The sequence below is a fragment of the Montipora foliosa genome, chromosome 6, assembly GCF_036669935.1.
Source record: "Montipora foliosa isolate CH-2021 chromosome 6, ASM3666993v2, whole genome shotgun sequence".
Taxonomy (NCBI): domain Eukaryota; kingdom Metazoa; phylum Cnidaria; class Anthozoa; order Scleractinia; family Acroporidae; genus Montipora; species Montipora foliosa.
In genome coordinates, this window is record NC_090874.1 from 57,003,789 (window position 1) to 57,028,788 (window position 25,000).

Genomic DNA, 25,000 nt, shown 5'->3' on the forward strand with positions numbered 1-25,000 from the left:
TCACTCTAAGGATCTAATAGCCATCTCAACAAAAGATTATCAGTACCTTCCTTGCTGAGCCATCCAGCCAAATGAAGTGATTCGAAAAATTTCCTATCTATGGAACTGCCGCTATCGTCGTCGTGGAATCTTCGGCCTTCGGACCAGTCATTCGGGCATCCGGCTTTTGGCATGGGAAGAGCATATTGACCTGAAGGCCATGAAGCCTTTGCTGTTCGCACAGAGACAAAGTTCTCCAATTTATAAGTGTTGTTACCGTATCATATCTCCAAAATTTATCTTTCAAAAACATTTACAGTGAAAAATACAGCCATTTACCGATCTCGTGACAAATGAATATGAGGGGACAGAGAGGGAGGCTCAGAGCGTTGGCCGGGATATGTCATGTCTACGAAAGTTATTTTTAGACGAGCGGAAGTCTTTGTTCTAGCGGAAGTCTGTCTTCCGAGACGTCCGCTTAGTGAAAAGAGAAAATGGCGCCGCACGTGGAAGACTGATGAATATTTATTTTCTTTCAAACAACAGACTGAGGTTGGCCTGCATGCGGACGTCTCGGAAGACAGACTTCCGCTAGAACAAAGACTTCCGCTTGTCTAAAAATAACTTTCGTGGACATGACATATCCCAAGGACTGGACCGGCAGCCTCTCTCTGTGTCCCCTCATTTTCTCTGATAGGGGGCACCCAACGAATCTGTTCCTCACATTATCTGTTCCCCAGAGGAATCTTGCTGGCTGGCAAAAAGACAGGTGTTTCGATGAGCTGGCTTGGAAATTTTGTTATTGATAGAGGTTTTGCCTGGGAATTATTGACTTTTTCTAGCATTTCAACCCGAGCTGGCTGTGGAAAACTCTGAAGACTGAGGACGGCTAAAAAAAAAAAAAAAGAACCCCTTCCCTCTCCCAGAGAGTAGTCACAAACATGCGACGGCTGGTCAGAGTGATTGCGCTTGCGGAAAAAACCTCTTTTGTCCCGGTTTTGTCGCTTTTGTTCGGTTGTTTTGGATCGTGGGATTTGAAAGCGCGCGGAATTCCTGGCTGGGAAATAAATTTGATCAGCTGGCTGGGAAACCAACCAATTTTATCTAGCTGGCTGGGAAATTTCTTGTGTGTCTTGCTGGGAAAAAGGAACAGATAATGTTTTCCCAGCAACACTGAAAAACACCTGAAAATGCCTTAATAACATTTATTTTCATTAACTGGGGTATAATAATACATTTTACAACAAATTGATCGTTGGGTGCCCCTGTCTGATATTATCTTTCTTTTGCTGTTGTATGTCTATGGTTCCTGAGAGCAGTGTATTTAGCACAGATTTGTTTTGCATACAAAATGCATTCGGGAATCGGGAGTTCCTGATTTCCTCCAATGTGATTCAGGTGTGGTCCAATGTCAAATAATTTCAGAATATATGTTACCTATGAAACGGGAACTAAGGGTACTAGGAAAAAAGTTACGCGAGCAAATGTTTAAGGACTATCTGTGGCTGGAAGCTTATCAATAGTAGTTTCAATTTTTCTTACATTTAACTGACTGCATTTATTTCCTAATTCTTCCCGCAACCTGAAAATTCCCTTTGGTCAAATATATGGGAAAATTGCAAACGCAGCCAAACGTTTTAGTCCTTCGCTTTGTACCTTCCGCTCTCGACACATAATTTTTTAAAAGTATACATTTTCGGTGAAAATTATTTTCCATCGGTTCCTCAAACAAGCATTGTAAATTCGTTTCTTTTTTGCTTAACGGTCAAGGTTGCGGCTTATTTGAACTGTGATTATGCTTTGTGCCAAAATAAACAGTATCAATTACCGATAAAAAGATTGTAAATATAGCATTCCTGGAGAGTTAACGTACCTTTTGTCGTAAGGCACCAGGACGCCACCAGTGTTAAAGATAACCAAAACATGTCGCGAAACCAGAGCTGGGTTGTGTAACTCTATGCCGCCTTACGCTTCAATGCTTCATTTTCCTGTAAAAGATGTCAATTTATAAACTCTGCAATCTTAAAAGCTAACAGCGATGAAACTCGAGTCAAGAGAGAATGACAAGCTCTAAGCTCTAAAGTTAAACCCAATGTCAATGACAGTAACACCACGTAACAGGCTTTGTTGTTTGCGCGGACCAAATTTTCGTCAATACACTACCTGTCGATGAGGTAATATGTCTTTTGGCATTTAATTTTCTCTGTTTCTTTGTATTTTTACTTGCCCCTAGGTGTCTGTGCGAACATCGAATAACACTGAAATAATTGCAAGTTCTGTTCCTTCACGAAAGTAATCAGTGTCAACAAATTTGCCAGTCGGTGTCTGCACGTGATGAGGTAGTCAGTATATTGATACCGACGCCTCAACATTTGAATGTCCCACTGCAGTGGGATTTCATAAATAAATGATTGAAATATGAGTCAGAGCGTAAAAATGTAGCTACCTCAAATCAATTCATTCATGATGACACCTTCAAAACAAAACATGAACGCAGACCATGATCCGAGAAGTTTTACCAGAGACAAAAAGTAGCCTTTGTCGTTGAACTTGACAGCGTCTGTTTCAGATCTCAGGAAAATGAGAAACTATCCAAAGTATCGTTAATCCTGATCCAAGTTATCTTACTCAGTTACGGAATCAGTTCAACTGCGATTTCGGTTGTGTTATTCTCAGTGGGTGAATCCCACGGCAACGTTAATTTGCATGTTGACCCTTCCTTGATTCGCTGACACGATCAAAATACCTGCATTTTATTGTTTATCCAAGGTGCTTCTTACAAATACAATAATCCCATCACTAAAGCACCAAAACGATATAACAATATATGCGTTATTTGAAGGACAAGAGGGCCGTATTACAAAAAACTGTGCCTGAGATCTTGCGTACGAGCCAAGGTCGCAGACCGCGGGCCGTACGCTAGACCAAGGATACAATTTTTCCCAATACGGACCGGACCAAGGCCGGCAAAAGAGTCCTTTCTTACGAAGGGAAACTGGTTTAAAAGAAGTTCTGAACATAACGTAATTGCCTTGGATTAAAACCTTGAGCACTAACTCGCTGGAGAGGATAAGTGGAACTGTATTATCAAACTTGAAAAGTGAACTTGATAATGAAAAACGAGCAAGCAAGTGTAATTTTTAAAATTAAATGTACTGCTCATTTAAAATCAGTGCACCGTGCAAAACTGTCACTCTGAAATTTGGATCTGTCCATCCACGGGGTCCGGATGGATAATCCGGACCGCTGGAGCGCGCGGAATTAGCCAATTACATTCGAGGATTTACTATTTCGGACCGCTGAGAAGCTTGAGAAAAAAATAAGCCTTCACTGCATGATTGGTAATAGAAAAGTCCGCTAATTACTGGTTTTTGACTGCAAAGCTTAAGGGTCCGCAGAGATCTTCGTCTAATTCAAATTTTGGCTTACTGACACCTTCAAGGAAATAACACTAAAATTCTTAAACATCGACACGTCGAGCAAAGGGTCAGAAACATACACTGTATCCGTTCGATATGGCGCAAGTCTACCCGGTGGAGCTGAGGAAATCAAATATTTTAAGGCTGTGTCCCCCACCCCTGGAAAACAAACACTTAACCATTCGCGAAAAGTGCATTCCTAGGCACTGCATGCAAATTAGTTCATAACACAAGAAAGCTAGAGTTGGAGCACTCCCAATTCTTTCGACCATTTTTGGTTTCTTAGACCTATACCCTAAATCTTTGGTCGTTCTTTGCTACGTATCCTTCGAAAAGTTTATATAACCGTTATGTTTGCAAATCCATTACAGACACCACCCTTGTATTCATTGGCAAATTATTTCGACGATGAATGAGGCACGTTTCATAATTGGCCACTGGGATCAAGGGCCGCACTATAACTTACCCCCTTTTTTCCACTTTAATTTAAAACTCAATTTCAAAGAACGAGTGCCATAAAGTTATGTGGGAAAGGGGTTTCCGTTACAGATAGCGTTGAACGAAATAACTAGACTAGCATGATTTTCAGTGGCAATCGCTTCAAGCGGAAATGCAAACCATGAGTTTTAGTGGTTTGTGCTATGAATCAGGGCCTCTAAATTTAATGGTCTTATCACTGCACCCGATGATAAGGCTGCGTCCATTTTATCTTTTGATCCGTGCGTGATCAAGCTTCATCATTTACTACAAGTAAGCCTCATCAAATGTGCTTGATTGCCAGCAGCGAATGCAGACACATACGTGGCTCAGTCTCAAGATCCGGTTATATTCCATGATCAAAAACACATAGAGAACTTGACCATAGTCTGCTTTTGGCCAAACTGTTGCAATTGATTGCTCAAAAAATTTTTTCAGTTAGGACTGTATCACGTCATTTGAGTTCTGACTTAAGTTTAAACGGTCCATTACCCATCACAATCTGAGACCGCCCCAATCCGTAACAAAATGCCCAGTGATTTCACGGGATAAAATACTACTCCCTTTCCCACTGACTTTTTATGATCTTTGCAAAAGAATGGCATGCTATTGTCAATATCATCTGTTACTGCTTCTTTCATATATTGTTTGCGTCTAACAATTCGCCACCCCTCCTCCACCTGCTTCTAAGCTTCTCTTTCAGCTAATGTTACGCCAAGCCATCCGTGAAAATTATCTGTGATTGTTTTCTTCCGACATCATTCGGCCGGAAAGAAATAATCAAACGGTAACTTGCTTCTTCACACATCGTCGTCCAAGTTCGTAACTGTTCGGCAGCTTAACAAGAGAGCGTTCACACTGTTACGTCACCGGAACCTGTTTGTTATGCGAATGAGCGGGTTATTATCTAAGTGAAGGACCCATGTTAATTTATTAATAGAAAAAAAGGTTGTGAAAAGAAATATGGCGGACCCCTAATTTGTTTAAGGTAAGAAAAGTTGAAATTGTTTTGAGGACACTGAAGGGTATCTTTAGATGGCATTCTTTAATTAAAAGTCTATTGCATTCGTCATTTCTCCGCGCATTCACTGTCTTCGCTCGAGGCCATAGTCGAAGGATATACGGACATGGTCAGTTAAGGCTCGGATCACGTTGTTAAGTTTTCAATGTTGCTTTGTTTCTGTTATTTAAACTCTAAAAATCTAGACACTGTCAATAAGCTTTGAGTTAGCAAATGCTTAATATCTTCCTGTCTCAATAGAGGCGATAGATATCGTGGGACACTAAACTGCGACCCATTTACGATTCTATAATAACTACGCATTTGTCGCTTATTTAAGACGCAGTTTTTCCATTGTGAAAAAGAGGGAAGTGTTATTATCGGATCATGTTTCTATATTAATCACTAGAAACGTCATTTTTTTCATGTCTGCAAGTCTGTGGGAGTCGACAACCCTATCATAGGTGTCGAAAAGTGTAAAATCGCGATAAATTGAAGAACCCCGGCCATGAGCTTAAACTATAAGCCGTCACATCTTTTCAAGCGAGTGATTTTAAAAAATCAAAATAAAATCAGAAACTAAGAAAACTATTATGACGAAGTTCCTGGTAGTCAATTCGATCTTCATTTTATAACCGTCTTCGAGAAGGCAATTTGACAGTTGCTACAGACACTGAAGAAAGTTGACAGCTCTCAAAAATATGGTGTATGAAGTCTCGTGAGTGGATGTCTGTGCTGAGAGTGGTTGTTTTGGTAAATATCGCGATTTAAGGCTGCGTGATTAAGTCACTGAGCTCTATTGATAAATAAACAAAGTGAGAATTTGCCAAAATTTATGAGGCATTCAAGTAATGAATTACGCCACACAGTAATAATCAGGTCTTGGATAACGTGACTGAGACACTGATTTCGATTAAGCGAAAGTGAATAGAAGTATTTTGACCATTTGGTGAGACATGTATGTCTCTCGGCATCTCTGATATGAGCTTCAGGCCCAATGTGCAATGGCGGAGATGCAAAATCCAACCACGCTTGCACGTTTTTGGGACGGTATCCCCTTTTTGTGTACCTTTTTGTGTACCATTTAATTTCGTTGTTACAACGATCTATTGGCATTGTTGAATTGGGCATATTTGTTTTATCAACCGTACTTTTTGCTTGCTTACACATGTTCGAAGTGACTAATGTGAACTGGGCTACATTGTGTTATGCAGGGTTACACTAAGTGCTAAAGCCGGTTTAATACTACGAAAACCCATTAGTGGTCTGATGTGACCGGTAAGAGATAAGTCCTAAACTAGCCTTGATCAATCTGCTCCTGAAGTAAAATTTAATGACTGTTATGTCAGCCTATGGAGCCGGCAATTTTGTAGGCATTGGTGTGAGTGAGCGAGCAGTGAAAATGCGAAAACAGACGCCGCTCCCTTGCGAGATGACCAAACTTACAAAACCTCTAGGTACGCACGCAGGCTATGTTATACTTTATCTTTAATTTATCACGTTATGTCCGGTAGATAATTGCCGATAACTTCCAGCTGATTCGTGGGAGCTGAAGGCATTACATTATGTTGATGTCTTTGTTTTCCCTTCAGCTCTGCTACAATAGAGATGACTTCCATTCCAGTGATTCCTGAAAGATGACTCTTGCCTTCAAGTTTGTTTTTGTGGTATTATTGGAGCTCTGTTTCTTTGTGGAATATGACCTAGGTTAGCGCTAAAACCACGTAAATAAATTATTGTCATTATCGATTGACAAAGGATACAGTCAGGAGCCCATGATTAGGCGCGTAAAACTTCATTGCATTTGAGCAACGGCGTTTCTTGCAGACTGAGGTGTTTTTAGATTGATTTTACCGCCAAAACCAGATAAGCTAATCACAAGTCTTGCATTAAACACTTAATGACTGGTCCCGAGGGAAACAGTTCATTTTGTTTCCCGATAATCTCAATGTTTCCCCGAGGCGCAGCCGAGGGAAACAACATGAACTGTTTCCCGAGGGACCAGTCATTAAATGATTTGTTATATAGCATAAAAAAAAGGCAAACGTGCAAATGGTAAACAACAACGGTGGTCGTCGGTCAACATTCGCGGGTAACAGTGCACTGTTACTCTCTGACGTCATAAATTTTGCACTGTTGCCCGCTCACAGACTTTTAGCTGGAAACAGTTTTATTGTTACATGTCATGTGACCTCGAAGTAATCAATGAGAGCGCGCGCTGTTGGGGAAAGAAATTCAGCTATATAACAAGAGAAATTTTTGCCCATGAGATTGGGAATGGTCATTCATGCAAGAAAACTTCTTTTTGGGAACTCGTCTAAAATAGCTTGATCAATGAAAATGCCTTTCCATAGACCTACAATCTTGGACAAAATAAGATGAAAAATTAGTACCTCCCCTCCCCCAAAATCAATGATGAATGCGCGCGCAAGTTGAAGCCGGCCATAATTGGAGGGAGGGGTGGTCGTCATTTTCCATTTGAAATGTCCAAGATCGCAGTACTGCAGTTGTACTCCCAGCTATGGATTCCTGATACGATCGTATTACAAGCCAAGTACTAGGTACTTCAAAATGACTCTTTCTTTTCTTGTTATGAACTCAGCAAAACCAGGAACCCATGACCCGGAGCCTACCACTCTACTGTGTTCGTGTAACGGCGTTTTCACAGACCGATTTATTTTTAGATTGAATTTCCCGCGAATGAGACTCCCACAGGAGCCCGATGACCAATTACAAGAAATTAAGCTGACGTCATAGGGTCACCGAATCGGAACTGTCTTTGTTTTTTGACCTAATTCGCGGGAAGGGCTAGTCTAAAAATAAGCCTACTTGTGAAAACGTCGTTTCACAGACGCGGTATGGAAGTTGCACGCTCCAGATGGGCTCCTGGCAAAACACCTTTATTCTGATGAGAAAGGAGAAGTCCAAATTAAGTCGCTATAGCAACCACGCGTATACGTAGTTCATAAATATTTTCTCCTTTGAAATCTATCGAGAAAATGTTTGTTGAGTGTATTTTAAATCAGTAAAAAATTGTACAATCTTCTCATGCATTTCGGAATTGATTAATAAAAGACCGTGTTACTCTGAAACATCACGGGAGAGAAGCCTTTTGTTTCCAATTTTCTTTCTACTTTTCAAGCCAAAACTATGACTGAACGGTTTTTTCCTTTTTCGCTTATCATGAGAACTTATCTTATTTCTGATGCACAGCACCACTTCTTTACGTAAAGCCCATACCGCAAGCTGAAATCCGTATACTAGGCACTGTTGACAGCCCGCTTCGATTGGAAAGAAGTACTTCAGTAGTCACTGAATCGCCAGCACTGAATTCAAGCGTAATCGAGACAGCTGAAGCTAAAGAAATCGCACAGAAATCAAAGGGAAGTGTTGAAGAGAGCAAGAGAGATGTTGGCCGCGAGGAAATCTTGGATAATAACGGCAACAAAAGGGAAAAAAGAAAAAACAAGGATAAAAAAAGCGTCGGAGAGGAAAGAAACGACAAGGCAAATATCAGAAATATCAGTCCACGGAAAACACCAGTCCATTCAAGAGAAACGGGTAAGGAAAGTAGTTTTTCTTGTGAAGGCGTACTATGTCCTAATTTTTATCCGGCAGCAAATATGAGTTCACTTATATAAGTGTGGTTTAACCGTGGTCCTTTCAATAGTATGCGTTTCTGTCTACATAGCACGTGGAGCCCGATGTCGATATTCTGTCCTACCTCCCAACTGGAGGTGTAATCTACCGTGTTGTGTCTAAAGGCTTGGCCAAACGCTCGCAACATTTCAACAAAACATCTTGCCCCATTGTTGGGCACAACATGTTGGATACGTTTGGTCACCCTGTTGCGATATGTTGCAACATGTTGGATGACGTTGGATCAAATTTGAAAACGGTCAAATTTTTCGTGCAACATTTTGGGTGTTGTATGATGTTGTACTCGTGTGGCCACATTCACGCAACATTGTTGGACTAGAACATGAGCGCTAGGTCCACTTGTGGCATGCCAGGGGCCTGGGGCACATAAACATCCACATGTTGCGTTGAAAATGTTGAAAATGCTGCGTGCGTTTGGCCAGCCCGTTCAACACATGTCGCAACATCATTGAAATTATGTATCCGAATAGAACTGAAATGGCCATCTGGTACCTACGGCCTTCCAAAGTCCGTGGATGGTTGTCCGTCAGCAGATGGGTTTGAATGGAAGACTGGGTACAGGTTTCACGATACAGAGGACGATGGGACAGAAAATCAGCATTCTGACAGCTTCCACCTGGCGGGTGAATTCAGTGATGTGGGAATAAGACATGAATTTTGCATCAAAACTAGTGAAGATGGCGGAGGAAGGTGAGCTGCAGAAGTAATGCAATGTTGTTCAGGAAATGTCACAAACACTAACAAAGTTTCCAAACTCACAAAGTGGGAATACGCCTTTAAATTAGTTAGGCATTCAAAGAAAATTTTCCTGCACGTACCCGCTATGTCGTGCAAATATAAGGCACGTCTTTTTTCTCTTATTTTCTGACTTGAGCCCAAAAGATGCCTTATCCAAACGCACGCCTTCTCCCACAGTAAAAGTGACAGAGCTGACAAACTTTAACAAATTTATTGGTTTCTTGCATCACTGAGTCGAAAGCGACACCTTTGTTTGTGCGTAAGACGGAATGTAGAAAGAGACAACGCTCGGCTAAAAGAACTTGACCGAGGTTTTTCGATATGTATACAGGGCGACAAATGTTGACAATAAATTAATCTTTAATCCACGTTCCAAAATGTCTTCCTGATTCTTTCAAGATGGACTAAACCGAGAGTGACTAGGAAGTAGCTTGTCACTCAGTGTGGTTACGTGACATTGTCCAAACAAGGTGTCCCTCTGGAAGAAAGAAAAGAAAGAGAGCTAAGATTCCAGGACTGGTTGAGTTCGGACAGCGTTTTTGAAAGGCGAGTTAAGGTCGCTCCCTAGAGTTTACTACAGGGCAGGAGTTACAAAAGGAAACCTAGTTTATTTCTCTTTAGATTTTCCTTGTAGATATTTACCAGTATATTATAACCGATATAATGAGGCTTATTTTTTTGGTGTCAATTTTTGGGTTATGGCCGTTACCATGGAAACATCACATCTAATGACAGGCGGATATGTTCTTATTTTTTACCTAAACTTCTTATATTTATACTTTTCTTCGGTGAATTTTTTCATTCTTTCCCACATTATGGAAATGATATTGCCTGACATTTTGAAGTCGTAAAAAGTCAAGGTCGTTCAGACGATTTTGCCAATATTCTGCAATTTGTCATTTTTCAAAATATATTGAATTAGCTCTGACAGATTTTAACAAATTTTGGGTATTTGATAGGAACTGTATGTGGTTAGAACTGAGCCAATTTTCTAAAACTTTTACTGAAGGCAACGCGAGAAAATTAGCAGTTAAGTTTACAGATTTGGTCTCGCTGACGTCACAAAAATCAGAAAAACACGCGCGATTCAGGCTTTACGCGCCATACTAGTGCCCAGCTTGCGCGCGGCCCTAAAACTCTAGGGATGCAGACCCTAAGAAGTGATAATAAACTTACACGTGATAGATTATGATGTACTCTTTTCCAGGTGGCCAGATGGTAAATACTGCATTTACAAGAAAGGCTTAGACTGTCCCTCTGGTCTTGAAGAAGGTTTCGTCATTTGGGATGACGAAAATAAAGACAATAAGAACTCCAAAAGGGGAGAGTTGCCTGAAGGACTTTTCAACGAAGACACAAAGATCTTCTTTTGCTGCAGCACGTCCGGATCTTCCGGAAAAGAAATCACTTTGCCTAATAAATCTCCATTCTTGCTGTTTGCATATGAGTCTATACTCTGTCAGAAGGTGATTAACATTGGCACATCTTTATTCAATATACATTACTTAGAAAACAGTCCTAAGAAAATACGCGCGCTGATTGGTTAAAAATCGTGTTTCTATAACTCGATGGAGACACAGAACTAGCACGAGCTGTTGACGTAGTGATGGCGCGAGCAAAGAAAATTTACATTTTGATAATTAGAGTAAACAAGTTGTTTTCCTTTTTCTCGTCGCGTTGTTTTCTAAAAGAAATAGAAAACATGTACTCCGTGTTTCTATCGAGTTATAGAAACACGAGTGAAAGTTTGGGAGAACTCGAAAAATCTGTGGAAACACTCGCCTGCGGCTCGTGTTCCCACAGCATTTCTCGTTCTCCCAAACTTTCACTCGTGTTTCTATAACTCGATAGAAACAAGGTACATGTTTTCTATTTCTCAAATAAGTAGGTAGTAAGGGCTTAAAAGTCGAAAAGCAAGAGTTCCTCCCGGTGGGGCTCGAACCTGCGACCTTAGGGCACACATTTCTTAAGTACCCACGGTAGCACATAAAGGGGACCTGCTTTATACAGGAGCTAGTGTTTCTAACGACTTAGTCGCATGGATCGTAATTAGATTATCACCTGTTTCTACTGGGTTTGCAAATGTTTCTTGTCACAACGGACAAACAATAAAAATACCCATAACTAATAACTATAAGAAAACGAAAGAGATCACAGGCTATGGACGTTAGTGATCCACCCTGTGAGACGAGCGTTTTTAAAGGCGTTTTTAAACGAGATTTAAAAATCTCCATCGTTTGCAACTGACAAGGTTTTGAGTGTTGCCGCGTTGGGGCTAGCGATGCACTTCATCCTTTTTGCCATAATGACATAGCATCCGCGGTATGGATTCCGTCGGAAGTGTCGAAACAACGTTTAATCTTTTCCTGAAGAATTAAAACAGTATTATTCACTTAAAAATACATTTTCTTTCTTTTAGGTGAAAGGTATGAATGTTATCACAGAGTTCATCAAGTTTGATGATGAGGATAGGGGAAATATAGATTACGAAGGAGGTGAATACCCATACGGTATTCACCGAGACGAGAAGGACCACATGTTCTTTCTCTGTTATTACACGCCAAATAACAAAAATAGGACTGTCGTGCCAGGTAAGCTCAGGCCTAGAAGGTTATTGCCTTTCAGATGATTATTGAGTTTTACTCTGCTCCTAAACAAGTGAGAAGTACAAGGAAATCCAAACGCGTTTTCAATTCTTTGGACGAGCAATGGAACTTGTGAAATAAGCATCCTTATAGACTGTGCAAGAGGTGAACCAATGACCTTAAGATAGAGCGGTTTTCAATTGAGTGTCGAAAGTAATTAGCGAATTGCTTTGGTTTTGTATTACTTAACTCTGTGATTGGTTCAAAGTTCTCGCACCACTTTTTCAACCAATCACAAGTGAAACCAAAACCAAGCGTGGCTCGCGCGTGCACATTTTCCCGCCCTTTGTGTCGGCTACGTGTAATTACTTCGAGTTTTGATTGGTTTACTGGATTGTCTATGTCCTTTTTGATTGGCCAAAGTAATTACTTTGGTTTTGGTTTTACGACACTCGATTGAAACTCGCCCTATCGAGTTCGGGTGCTCAACCATTGAGCTATAAAGTCGCTATAGGAGACACGGATAGTTGCAGATATCCTGTACCCTGCTGTACCTAAAAGTTTTCATTCAAACAGTTATTTCAAAGGAGATAATGGAATTTTAAAGCTCCTAAAGGCCGCATTTTTTATTTCTGATAAGGAAAACTCTCGATCTCTTCTCTGTTCTTCTATTTTCTCCTTTTCAGTCCCTAAAGGTAAAGCCACTTCTACGAAATATGTTCTAAAAGCTAAAGTTAAACAGCAAAAGAATGCGAAGCAGGACAAACAAGTTGATAAACTAGAAGAACTTGAAAAACTGCGAAATTCAGAGAAAATGATGGATGAATTCCTGGCCAGCACTGCTCCACACAACAAAGAAACAAATAAAAATGAGAGAACAAAGACCATCATTAAAACAATTAGGGTGAGTCGCAGTAACATGTACTGAATAAATTGCGGCTCGATTTCATGATTAGCGTAAGCGTAATTAATGATTGTCTGGTTATTAAATTGTCTGTTTAATCGATCATATCAGATTGATTGATCATTTAGTTGGTAACTTGACGGGATGACTGGTCAACTGAATGAATGAATGAATGAGTGACTGGCTAACTGGCTGCCTGGCTGACTGCGGACTGAATGAATGAGTGAGTGATTGACTGAGTGACTGTGTGACTGGCTGCCTGACGAACTTACTGCCTGATCGAATGAGTGACTAAACTGAATGACTGAATGAGTGAGTCACTGGCTGGCTGACTCACTGACTGACTAACTGTTTTTAGGATTCGGTTTTTGGGTATCCGGACGACCAAGGCTCTGGTACATGTATTCGCTATTTTCACCAATCCCATAGTACAGCTCATTTTGAGGGGTTATTTGCATTAAAACAAAGGATATCCAGTTCACTGAAGCATGATACAGTCCCAAGAGTAAATAATTTGTATTGTTTTTATGTAAATAACCCCACAAAACGTATTGCATTATGGGATGGGGGAAAAAAGGAATGTGGAACAGACTAAAGCTAAACGCTAGAATTTTATATCGAAAACTGGATTGCCGAAAAACTGAAACACCGCAACAAGAAAATTTAACCACGAGTTTCTTCCCTTCGCTTTCAGGTTCCAGAACATGAGAATACAACCTCGATTGTGGTGACAACAGCTGGCATTGTGCTGGGAATCGTCATCTTAGGAGTTGTTGTGGGCGTTGTAGTGATAAAACATGTCCGTACAAATCAAGAAGGAATGAAGATAGATTCACTTGACGAACAAACTTACACGGCTTCCATTTCCTCGCAGAGAGGTAGCTTTACTACTTCAGAAGATGAAGTAGAACTTACGGAAGCTGATTTTGAAGATGAACTTGTTGAGGATCAGTATTTACCTTCCGATTCTGAGCTCAAGTCAGGCCTAGAACTCATGTTTCTTAAACAGCAAAGACATTATTGGACAAGAAAAAAGAATCCTTGACAGTTAAAAAAGCTGTCGAGGGGCAAAATTTTCACCTTTCGGTAAGATGTGTCTGTAAGCTGTACGATGTTCTTGCCCTGTCCCTCCCCATTCAAGCGGCAACCGAAAAGCTGGGAGAAATGGGAATGATAAACTAAAGGATTTTTCGTGGAAGTAGTGTGGGAGCAAAACTGAGTGACAAGTTGCACGCAACTGGTGTGTCCTTGTGTGGGCCCATTTACATTAGTAGGGCTAACGCTCACATCAGGAACCCAACCTGTCACATGGGTCACATGGTTCATACCGAGCACTCCACATTACACTCTAATCTGTTAAGTCTGTTCAAATATAAGTGCTACATGGCCAACGTTTGCAAAAACGTAATCCTTCCTTGTACTTGTACATGTTCATTGCCATGACTTTAAAATCTTCAGCTCCCGCGGCCTGCTCCCGTCTGACCTTCTAGCTCAGTCGGTAGAGCAGCTGTGATCTAACCCGAACGTCGTGGGTTCAGTTCCCACCCTCATTAGACTTTTTCTCTGTCCTTGTTTGGGCCCATTTCCAATAGTAGGGCTAACTGTCACATGGTTTATATGGGGTAGAATCTCTTAAAGGGAATCTCCCCTCTTACTACAGAATAAGCTTAAGCCGAGGGAACAAAATGTTCGCAAACAAATTTGCTCGAAATGTTTTCAAAAGGAGTGTTTGTATTAGCCTGACAATTGAATTTTACAATCGCTTGTTTTCACTTTCAAATTTCCTGGGTACGAAAATGTTAAGCCGCAATTGTGACCTTTTACGGTTGCCCTAAATTGTTCTGGCAAAACCAGCTTTTGCTGGTAGGATAACAGTGGGGCAACCGTAACACGTCACAATTATTCAAGGTGGCGGCCGCCCGTGAAATTTCAAAACAAAATAGGTGATTCTAAGACTCCCAGTTCACACGGGTCCGGACAAAATTGTGCACGGACAAAACTTGCATGGCTCTTCCTTGAGTTCACACGGGACCGGTGGAACTGGACCAATATTTGAACGACTAAGTGTGCAAGTTTGGGACCTCAAAAAAGCAGGTCAACTTTTTGACCGGCACCGTGTTCCACTATGCGTACGGACTCGTGAAAACACCTGACCCGAGCAAGGTTTTGGACGGTTAGCGTGGGTAAGGCATGGAATCTAGTTATGTTTTTTGGTTGCTGAGCAAAAATGTTTCAAGGTCGCAATTTCTTACTTCATAAAGTTTCATTTCCCTCTGTTTATAATCAAATTTGACAAAAACCAAAAGCACGATATTTTTTAGTTTGTTTAGAAATCTGTCTTTGTTGAAGCTGCCTGCCCCCTCGGGCGAATTTGTTCTTGTCGTTATCAGGGTACTTTTCCAAAAACATTTTGGTTATGTCTTCGTACTTCCTCATCACTGTCTCCCAGTCATTTCCTTCGCCTACTTTTCTGGCTTTGTAGTCTAAAACTACATGCAACAACGGATTTATTTTATCTGTTCACATGAAGTTTTTGTCTGTCGGCATGTTTGATTTGCCTCGTACTTCATTAGCTTAACCAATCACAACAGAGAGTTAAAAAAAGCCATTCAAATGCCTCGACTGGTCTCAAAATTTGCACGGACCCATGTAAACGCCACTGCGATCTGTAACAGAATTTGCACTGTTCCCGTGTAAACAGGCGGTCCAGGTACAAAATTCATCCGTGCAAAAATTTATCCGGACCCGTGTAAATGTAGCCTAAAACTCATTTATTTCGGATGCAAACGCTTTCTTTGAAAAAAAATTAAACACATTTGATTGTATTTCCATTTATTTAAACTTGAAGTGGAGGTTCCCTTTAAAAGAAAGCCTATACTTCCTGTTATGTATATTGTAACGTGTGACAGTCGAACCTCTTATGCATGCTACATGGGTAGTACACATATGAGAGATCATCCATTGGTTGTAATCCATCAAAGCTTCGTTTGGAAAACCATGATTACTAACGACGCTACATTTACAGAGCGCAAAATCTGTATAAATATGACCTTGCATGAGTTTTCAACACTGGGTGGAAGAATCGCCAAACTTCTTATCGTGCAATCGTGCAAAGGGCACGCGAAACGAGGTTGCGGTTGACACTTGTCCAGTACTCAAGACGTCAACTTCAGTTCCCATCGGTTTTGCAGCTTACTATTTGCAACCACATTTTCCGTCGGAAGAAGTACCGATGTAGCTGTTGTGGCTTGTAGAAATGATAAAGACCAAATAAGATAGTCATATTTCTTGTTTAACATGAGTTTTTTTCATGTTCAAACTAGTCAACGTTTTATAATTACAAGACTACGATTGATTAAAGTAATTCCTTTGATTTTCGTAACGGTAACGATTGTGTGGTACTTTGTGTCAGACTATCCGACTCATCAATTCGATCGGTAAATTTTGAATATATGCATGGAACACATATTACCCATTATTGCCGCAAAGGATGGAAGAGCTCGCCCAATCTCTAAACAGGTGGATAAACAAAATTGTGTCAGTAAATATTTGAACTCCGGAAGGAACATGGAATGAAAGTTAGGAAGAACATCACAGTTAGATATTAGCAAAGTAAGCGGTTGCTTGCAACTGCATAAGTTGCAAAATAACTGCAACGATATTCCTAACGTTCATTTCGATAAGTGATCGATAAGTGAACCTGGAATAGTTCAGTTATTAGTGATCAAGGACGTAACCAAGGCGAGGTATTACAACCCGTACGTAAGAAAAGAAGAAATCACCAGTCCTATACTGCCCAGAATGAGACTTAAGGTGGCTCAAACCAGTTTCAACACTTAAAAGAAACGTTCTTATTAGGAGGATTGACACCGGTGCGCGGTCTGGCATGAACAATGCCTAATACCCCGACTAACCTTAGGCTGGGGCGTGATACGTCAAGTAATCAACATAATATTTCCTAATCGAAATGTCTATATTCCAAATGGTCGGACACAATATGATGCCTTATTTGACACAAAGAAGTTGAAAATTCTTCAAATTCTTTGTTAGACCACGCGTAGTGGTGAGTAAGTATCTCGAAATATTTCATCTAGGGGTAGGTGAGTCTGCTGGTCTTTATAGAACAAACTGGGAAATGTCGCTGACCTACTCCCCTAAAGGTAATCTGTGGTCGATATCCGAAATCGTCGATGGCGAGAGAAGGGTGAGTCGCGTGTCTCGTTCTTAGCGGATCAGTCCGCCATTTTGATGTCGCTTTGCTGTGGAAGTTCACGTTGTACGAACGGATGTACAGACTCCACAACAATTTGTGAAAGGTAAGGAATTTTCGCTAAGTATGAAAGGGACGTTTTGGTCTATTTTGTTGCTTCTATTTTATCTGGAGGGAATCTACCTGCCTACTTTACAACAACAAGCACGTTTATGGCAATTAAATTACTATGTGAGCCTTTGGTTTACTCAAATGTGCCTTTGTCGCTTTTATTAAAATTGGCAAATGATTTTTAAACAAATCCCGTTGATCAGCGCTCTGGACCAAGGCCACTCCCTGTTTTCACCGTACGTGCTCGTACGTGCATGACTTCGGAATAAGCGTTCGGTACCGCTCGTTAACATAAGGAGTTTTTCATATCCGGCTTAACCGCCACTAAAATTTCGCTCTAAGATTATTTTATTAAATTGAATTGAATTTATGAGTTGGGCCTTGAAAAGCCCACCTTGTATGTTTGTGATCAGTTCGCGTGTGACGAAGTTGTAGTCTTAATAAGCACGGCTGGTCAGGTGTTCCTACAACCTCGTCCCCAGGGCCTCTCTTCTTCTCTTCCTTGGAGCGGGAGAGAGAGAAGGAAGGAAGGAAGGAAGGAAGCGAAGAAGAGAGGCCCTGGGGACGAGGTTGGTGTTCCTATTGTCTCCTGTGTGATAGTGGGAAATGTCTTCTATTCGATCGGCTGAGTGCAGCAATAGTCAGTGGATTTTTCATAATTTTTTTCTAAAAAAGTTTAAAAAGTACCGTCTTGAATAAAGTTAAAATTGAAATTCTCGTACTGAAATTACATTGACATTGCAACGACAACATTTTGTTTAAACTAGCATTCTCTTAATTTTCTGACCGAGGTCGTCGATTAAATGACTGCCTTATAATATATTCCAGAAAATCTTGCCCGTGTTGATATATTTCAATCTCGGTTATACGTTTGTCGAGAAAAGCCTCTCTCGGCCACCATTGTTCCCGACCTTTTATCAGCAAAATGCGAGATCCTGCTTTACGTATACAAATAAACCAGCTTCGTTTGGCTATTCATGTTATTGTTTTCATTAAAAACTATAGCAGTTTGACTAGCCTACCCCCTGCTATTGCTCAAAACATGAGCATTGAAATGTCCAGTAATTGATTCGAGCTTATTTAAAACAAGTGAAAATACAGTCCTTGTTTAGCTGACGGGAATAGAGTTGTCGTGCTGTGAGTCAGTATAAGTAAACTGGTAAGGCAACAACAGGGATTCAGTTGCTACACGCCGCAGATGGACATCAGAAATTCGTTTTGAAGAACTGAGAACACAAAGGATCGTCAAAGATGAATTCCCTTGTGCCCGCTGAAGCAAGATTTCTGGTTCTTGGGAGTAAGGCTGTGGGAAAATCAGGTGGGATTGATAAGTAAATTGTGGTAAAACCAAATCAGATGAGGGATGTGAGATAACAGAACATCGCTGGGACATCAATTAAGTTACAAGTGGAGCGAAAAGGACAAAAAATATCTAATCATAATCAGCCGAAAAACTAAGGAATTTAAAGCATTGATTTACTATCTTCAGACTTAGTAATTACTTTCCCAATATTAACTGAGGGGCTTTAGCAAGAATTAAAAACATGATGTAAGTCTGTGCACATTTGACAGTTGGAAATATGCACAATACATATTAGAACGTTAACTTCGGTCAATGATTAGAGGTGTTTTGTGTCCTTTCACGCATTCTTCGTAAGGAATAAGTGTAATAACAACTATGAATGGTACGTCGATTTAAGCACTAGTTTCTACTTTTCATTTTGTTTACTGGTTTACATAAAATGTTTACACAGTCAGTTCTGCCAAAAATTGGCCAGATCAATTAAATTAATCGCTAACATAAAAAACTGAAACATTCCGCGGTTGAGCAAATCAATCGCCGGCAATGCATAGTCGGTAATAAACGCCAGTTCTTAATTAAACTAATTCAATTCAATTTAACTGTTGATAAAATAGTGAAAAGTAGTAGCCCAAGTGGTCCATTACCTGACCATCTTCAAGGGGTGCATTCCCTAAATAACCACTTTTAATACACCATGGTTCGTTTTATTGTTGAATCGTACTAAAAAAAAACCTCCGGAGCCTATATAACTGACCTCTCATAACTTCGTTTTATTACAGCATTACTAGTTCGTTTCTTGACAAAAAGATTTATTGGGGAGTATCAATCTCTGATGCGTAAGTAGTTGATTCATTATGCCTGAGTGTGCTGTTGATAGAGCCGTGTGTTATTTTTTTCTGTCCCACAATGCCTAGCCTTTGCAGCGCTCGTACCAGTACCAGTCACGTCTCCAACATTTCTGAAAAAGGTATTCGCTTTGAATGGCTCCCCCAAAATATGCGGTCTTAAAAGGAACTGCCATCCTAGAAAAGGGCATTGAATTACAAGCTTGCGGTGAGAAATCTTTCACTCTTACTCGCATTGTTGCAGACAAGCAAAGCTTCTAAAAGTAAATGCATGCACTTTGCTAATTATCGATCTATATTAGTAAATAGGACAATCACATGACTTTTGGAGGGCAATAGTTTATTTGTGGCCCCGAGTAGGATCATTTGCGCCCGAGCGGAGCGAGGGTGCAAATGATTTTACGAGGGACACAAATAAACTATATGCCCGACAAAAGTCATTTGATCATCATTATTATCAATACACAAAGGCCAAATCGTATCAATTCATATAATAAGAAAAAATTGTTTAACAGAGATGTAGCATGAAACTATGGTATGGAAATGTCCCTCAATGTATACAAGCAAAGGTTGAGAATGAAAGGAATTTATATATTTGAAGTACGGGTTGTAGACCAAATGTAGAAGTGATGCTCGCACTTAAATAGGACAATCTCATTGGCCGAGCGAAGTTGTTTGACATCTATGCAGCCAATCAGTATCAGGGCGGCAAATGTATTGTCAGCCCGCACATTTCCTGTTTGGCCCGCAAAAAGGCGCGTTTTGCAGAGGGCAGTTTGTCATTTGGCCGCGCGTATTGATAATAATGGACATTAATAAGTTTTGACAAACCGAGCCAAAATTCAACTGTGTCTAGCGTAAACAAGTTACAACAAAAGATCATTAATTTCATTAAAATTTAATTCACACCATGAGGTCCAAGCCTTCACGAACTCAGTACCGAACTTTTCTGCTAAAAAGATGGTGCTGGTCTCCTTTATTCATCAGAGGTAACTTACAATCACACCATCAAGCTGGATGATGAGGATCTAACATTTGACATACGTGACTCCCTTGAAAAGGTAAGACCAAAGATATGGAGTTGAGTCTCTAGCCAACTCCAGAGTTTTAATAAAAAAAAACTCGGTGCATTTTTGTTTACATTTTGCAAGATAATGAATTTCGTTCACTTAAAAAGAGCTGAAGTTTAATCTTTTGAGCACCATTTAATGTCAGTTTTTCTTTATAATTCAGAGGAATGATTAGATCGATTGACGTCAATACTATGATCCTTAATGACGTATTTACACACGTCAAACGTCACTGTTTGGCAACGTTTGCTAACGCTACGCGAGAGGTCAACATGGGAGGACAAAATTAATATGACATGGTTGTTAGCATGGCTATCAGCGTGGGTGTGAATAAACAAATGTCCTCCTGGCCTTGCTGATAATTCGGCCCCGGCGTTTAGCCAGATAATTCTGCTCTTAAGCCTGCTCCACTGAACAGCCTATTTTTTTCATACAGTAACCTGTAGAATTGCAAATGTCAGCTCTTACGCCAAATCGAGACCTGATAAGGCGTAGCTGATAGACCGTGGCTGAAGCAGAAGTCAACATTGCAATTTTGTACCTATTGATATATTTGTGATTGTTGTTTACTGAATTAAGCTCAATAACCATATACTTCGTCCAGCTGTTGTCCGGCGGTTGTTAAAAGGGTTGAGAGGGCATCTCTGTTTAGCGGATAAGTGCTAATTGATTATCCGCTAAATTGCCATTTATTCAGTAGATAGAGCAATCCAACTTTTGAATAATCGAGGAATCAGGGATTACTAAGACACCAGTTGGCGAAGCAAACTATTAAGTTATCTTTGTAAGGGAATTAAAAAATATCTTAGAAAGAGAAACAGATGAGCATTGTATTCCCCCCATGCAGTTAGGCACAGATCCCACAACTCTCCACTCGTTCAGTTCTATATCATAACACTCAATCTTATCTGTTCTCTCTCGTGAATTCTTCTTTCCTCCCAGTACGTAAATCTTATTTTCCACGAAGGCTATTCCAGCCAAAGCCCTTGATACGCACAAACTAGCAATAGAGGTCCAGGTGTTATTGCCACTGTCAAAAGCTTCACACGAGCTATGCGATGAATATAAATCATCTTGTGTACCTCCCACCACATACAGGGTACCTCTGACTCTTACTCCACAGGCGTATGCACGTTGGACTTGCATGGGCGTGGTCTCATGCCAAGTGTTCATTCTAGGGTCGTATCTCTCGACTGTGTTTAAATACTTGAACGGGTCATTTGTGTTATCGTTTTCCGTTTTACCACCAATAGCATACAGAAACTTGTTGGACACAACACAAGGGCCCCCTCTGTTTGTTGTCATAGGTGAAACGGCTTCCCAGATGTTTGAGGATGGGTAGTACCTGCAGCCAAGACGCAAAGGGAGATGTTTAAGCCGAGTCTGAGGCACATCACTTTTAAGCTACAAAGATGTTCTAAGTCTTCATTTATCTCTTTAAGTTTGCAAGCACAAATCTATGTTCATTAAGAGGGATCAATTGTGTCCTGTACCTCACCGCTATGAGCCTCGAAATTTGGCACCACCTTACCTGTCGTACTTTGAATTTCTCAGGTTGGAAAGATGACCCCTCTAGTAGTCCTTCCCCGGAAGGATGGGGGAGGGGGAGGGGGGTACTCCCTATATGGGCTATATAAGTATGTGCAGCCCCATAGAGTATGGCTTTTTAGTCGCTTTGGTCTGAAATTGGGTATGGACTTTGACCATTTTGTTCTGAAATAGAGTATGCTTTGTTCACTCAAGTCTTAAATTGCGTAGGTTTTTTTAAAAGAAGCTTCTTCTCATGATCATTAGGCGATAAGACCATCAACAAAACCCTTCTCAAATTATTAGGCCAACCGTGCAACAGCTGTAAAAGGTCTGAAAGTAGGTCTGAAAAATGGTATTAACCCTTTGATTACTATCTGGCAAAATACGTCCAGCTTTATCCACGGTCCCATCTACCCCTTGTGACGTCATCACTTTTAACGGTCAGGAACAGCTTTGTCCACTAACGTGTGCAGGGAGAAGAGATCTTTCAAACTATACCAGAATGAGCACAATTCAGTCAAGGAAACTGGAGAAACGGCCAAAAAAACCATGTAACACTGAACTGAAAATCTCCATGAAAAGCTTGCTCCATTACCCACCTACCTTTCTGAGCACCTAATTCTAAGATGATGAAAGGTTTCTCAGAAACTCTTCCCACCAAAATAAAGCCTACCAAATGCCCAGCAAGTTGAAAAAAAAAATGAGGCAAAGAAAGCGAAAAGAGAGGGAAGGAGGGTACCAGTTTTTGAGCAAAGGCTTGGGTCAGTAGCAAAGTCTGTTCAAAACGCGTCAGTTCAAAACGTGTTTTTCGGCCAATTCTCTAGTAGCCAAAGTGTTAAATTTCTGGGCATGTCTGAAATAGGATAGGGAAATTCGCATATTTTGGTCAGAAACAGAGTAAGGGTTTCAGGAGGTGAGCCGCACACTCCTACCCAATTTTTGTGGGAGTACTACCCCTTCCCCTCCCCCTCCCCTCCCCCCGACCCTAGAATATTATATAGCATTTCTCTCAGAAAGTGGTATTCCACCTTTTTTAGCGAATATCATTGCACTGTTACTAACTAGTACGCAACGTGTGCTCACATTTTTTGAGGCAGATTACTCCGACCCATTTATAGTTAATACGTAGGCTTTGTTGCTTAGATAGCAAAAGAAATGGATTATATTGCTTTTCAACTGGAGAAAAACTGAGTGCTTGACAGCTGTTCACAAAAATCCTAGCACACCTGTTATTTTCTTGACGGTATGCGACGGATAGAATGGGCAAACTTTGTTTTCTTTTACCTGAGTACTGAGTTCAGTGGTCTTCCTCTGTGCCATCCTCCCACAGCATATAAACAGCCGTTTAGTTCAGCCACACCAAGAGCAGATATCTCTTTAGCCATTGGAGCTACTCCGGCCCACGTGTTTGTTCTGGGAAAAAAAATAAAAATGCCTCTTTTCATTGTTTCATCAATTTATCTTCCGTGATAAGCAACCAAACGAAAGCTTTGATGTATTGTCACATATGGACGGCGATTGGATCAAAGTGAGTTTTGAACCATGGCAGAGGTCTCTGTTCCCCTACTCATCAGCACAGCGAACGCAAACGAAAAGAGATCTCTGCTAGCAGGGAATTTCGTGTGTAGAGTTATTGTGCATTTACGTTATATATTATAAGAGGAGTACGTACCCAATAAAGCTAATAAAAATAAATAAAATAATATAATTATTCTTTGGTATCAAAGACCAATGGTTAAAATTGTTTTAGTTGTTGTTGTTGATCAAGGTGATAATGTTGCCGCCAAGATTTTTCATTTGAAAATTTGTCCATATAGTTTTATGTTTAGTTAAGATGTTTACCATGGTTTTTCCTGGGAACAAATGATATAGGAATCACTAATGACGTGTGAGACCAACATGGCTGGATACATTATTAGATGAATAGACAAAAAAAAAGGTAACGTCTCTGTTACGAGCCTAGGAAGGCCCATCAGGCCGGCACTTATCTCCGGTTTCCGTAGCATGAAGCGACTAGGAGTATTTCTACTCCCCCCTGGATGGGATGCTAGTCCACCCATTTATACATCTGGGTGGAGAGAGGCTCCGTGAGAGTAAAGCGTCTTGCCCAAGAACACAACACAATGTCCCCGGCCAGGACCCGAACCCGGACCACTCGATCCGGAGTAATAATTTGAATGGATAAACCGAGACGAAATCGAGAGCTACAAAAGTGCCAAGACAACCATCGATTATGGAAAGAAAGAAAGTCAGATCAATATGCCTTCTCTCTTCTAACCGGTTAGAACAGAAACCCTGGAAACGAGGTTGAGCACTTGGGCAGTTGCCCGCCCTTGGAGCTGGTCATCCAAACAAAATATATGCAGCAAAACAATAAATAAATAAATAAATAAATAAATGAGTTACAGGGGTTTCATTAAGAACAACAATAAAAGCAAGGTGACACACGCTAACACCAACCTGGTGTGGCCAACACATCACGCATGCGCACAACCATTTCACCCGGTCGATTAGCAGCCATGGACAGCTGTTTCGGCCTTTTGGGCCTCATCAGCATGGCGTAGCTAACATACCAGGTGTGTTTAGCACCCCTTTAAGTGGCAGCTTCACGTGCTAACACACCCGCCTGGTATGTTAGCTACGCCATGCTGATGAGGCCCAAAAGGCCGAAACAGCTGTCCATGGCTGCTAATTGACCGAGTGAAATGGTTGTGCGCATGCGTGATGTGTTGGCCACACCGGGTTGGTGTTAGCGTGTGTCATCTTGCTCTTATTGTTGTTTCATTAAGGCCCGGGCAGCGGCAAACTGACCGGCTGTGGACATGACTTTGCCAGGCTGCTTTCAACATCTCGACGAACTGGTTTTTCTTTTAATACAAAGATTGATTAAAAAATACAGTTTTTCCCTTTTCTTGATCTGTATTATGTTGTCAAAATGTCACAGTTTCATACGCTGCGCTCACTCGGAACGAATCGCCCCATAACGCATTGCGAAAAGAATTGCCACCCATAAAAGACCACCTGAAATGTCCCAGTGTTGCGTGGCGGCCCAGTGAAACCGCGGTCGATCGCCGATTACTTTTCTTCGTAAGCCGAATTCTCGCCAGCTGAGAAAAGGCCAAGATGTGAGTGCACTTTTTTGGGGTCATGTCAATGAATTATTTTCTTG

At 40.9% G+C, this 25,000-nt stretch overlaps 4 protein-coding genes across 7 annotated transcripts in view; 2 read left to right on the top strand and 2 right to left on the bottom strand.

Moving 5' to 3' along the window:
• LOC138006070 (uncharacterized) overlaps positions 1-2,266 on the bottom strand; it is a 9,888-nt gene extending 7,622 nt beyond the window's left edge. Inside the window, exons 1-3 of one of the 2 annotated variants that reach the window (XM_068852231.1) lie at positions 2,143-2,266; positions 1,853-1,967; positions 47-211 (exon numbers count right to left, since the gene is read on the bottom strand). In XM_068852231.1, the coding sequence (XP_068708332.1) occupies positions 47-211; positions 1,853-1,904 (217 nt within the window). In that variant the 5' untranslated portion in view covers positions 1,905-1,967; positions 2,143-2,266. Of the gene's footprint in view, positions 1-46; positions 212-1,852; positions 2,080-2,142 lie in introns of those variants that run through there. The other variant, XM_068852229.1, reaches the window with a different exon arrangement.
• Positions 2,267-4,774: 2,508 nt separating this feature from the next.
• Positions 4,775-16,135, top strand: LOC138006071 (uncharacterized). The gene is made up of 8 exons (XM_068852232.1): positions 4,775-4,863; positions 6,468-6,582; positions 8,089-8,436; positions 9,006-9,225; positions 10,481-10,739; positions 11,693-11,864; positions 12,545-12,762; positions 13,457-16,135. Exons 2-8 carry the CDS (start codon positions 6,513-6,515, stop codon positions 13,805-13,807), a joined length of 1,638 nt encoding a protein of 545 aa, XP_068708333.1. The 5' UTR covers positions 4,775-4,863; positions 6,468-6,512; the 3' UTR covers positions 13,808-16,135.
• Positions 16,136-18,201: 2,066 nt separating this feature from the next.
• LOC138007863 (ras-related and estrogen-regulated growth inhibitor-like) overlaps positions 18,202-25,000 on the top strand; it is a 13,660-nt gene continuing 6,861 nt past the window's right edge. Inside the window, exons 1-3 of one of the 3 annotated variants that reach the window (XM_068854959.1) lie at positions 18,202-18,401; positions 19,166-19,222; positions 20,219-20,292. In XM_068854959.1, coding sequence (XP_068711060.1) covers positions 18,335-18,401; positions 19,166-19,222; positions 20,219-20,292 — 198 coding nt within the window. In that variant the 5' untranslated portion in view covers positions 18,202-18,334. Of the gene's footprint in view, positions 18,402-18,517; positions 19,440-20,218; positions 20,293-25,000 lie in introns of those variants that run through there. The other 2 variants (XM_068854961.1, XM_068854960.1) reach the window with 2 other exon arrangements.
• LOC138007862 (kelch-like protein diablo) overlaps positions 20,286-25,000 on the bottom strand; it is a 6,308-nt gene continuing 1,593 nt past the window's right edge. Inside the window, exons 2-3 of the mRNA XM_068854957.1 lie at positions 23,116-23,244; positions 20,286-21,646 (exon numbers count right to left, since the gene is read on the bottom strand). Of these exons, the coding sequence (XP_068711058.1) occupies positions 21,073-21,646; positions 23,116-23,244 (703 nt within the window). The 3' untranslated portion in view covers positions 20,286-21,072. The remainder of the gene's footprint in view (positions 21,647-23,115; positions 23,245-25,000) is intronic.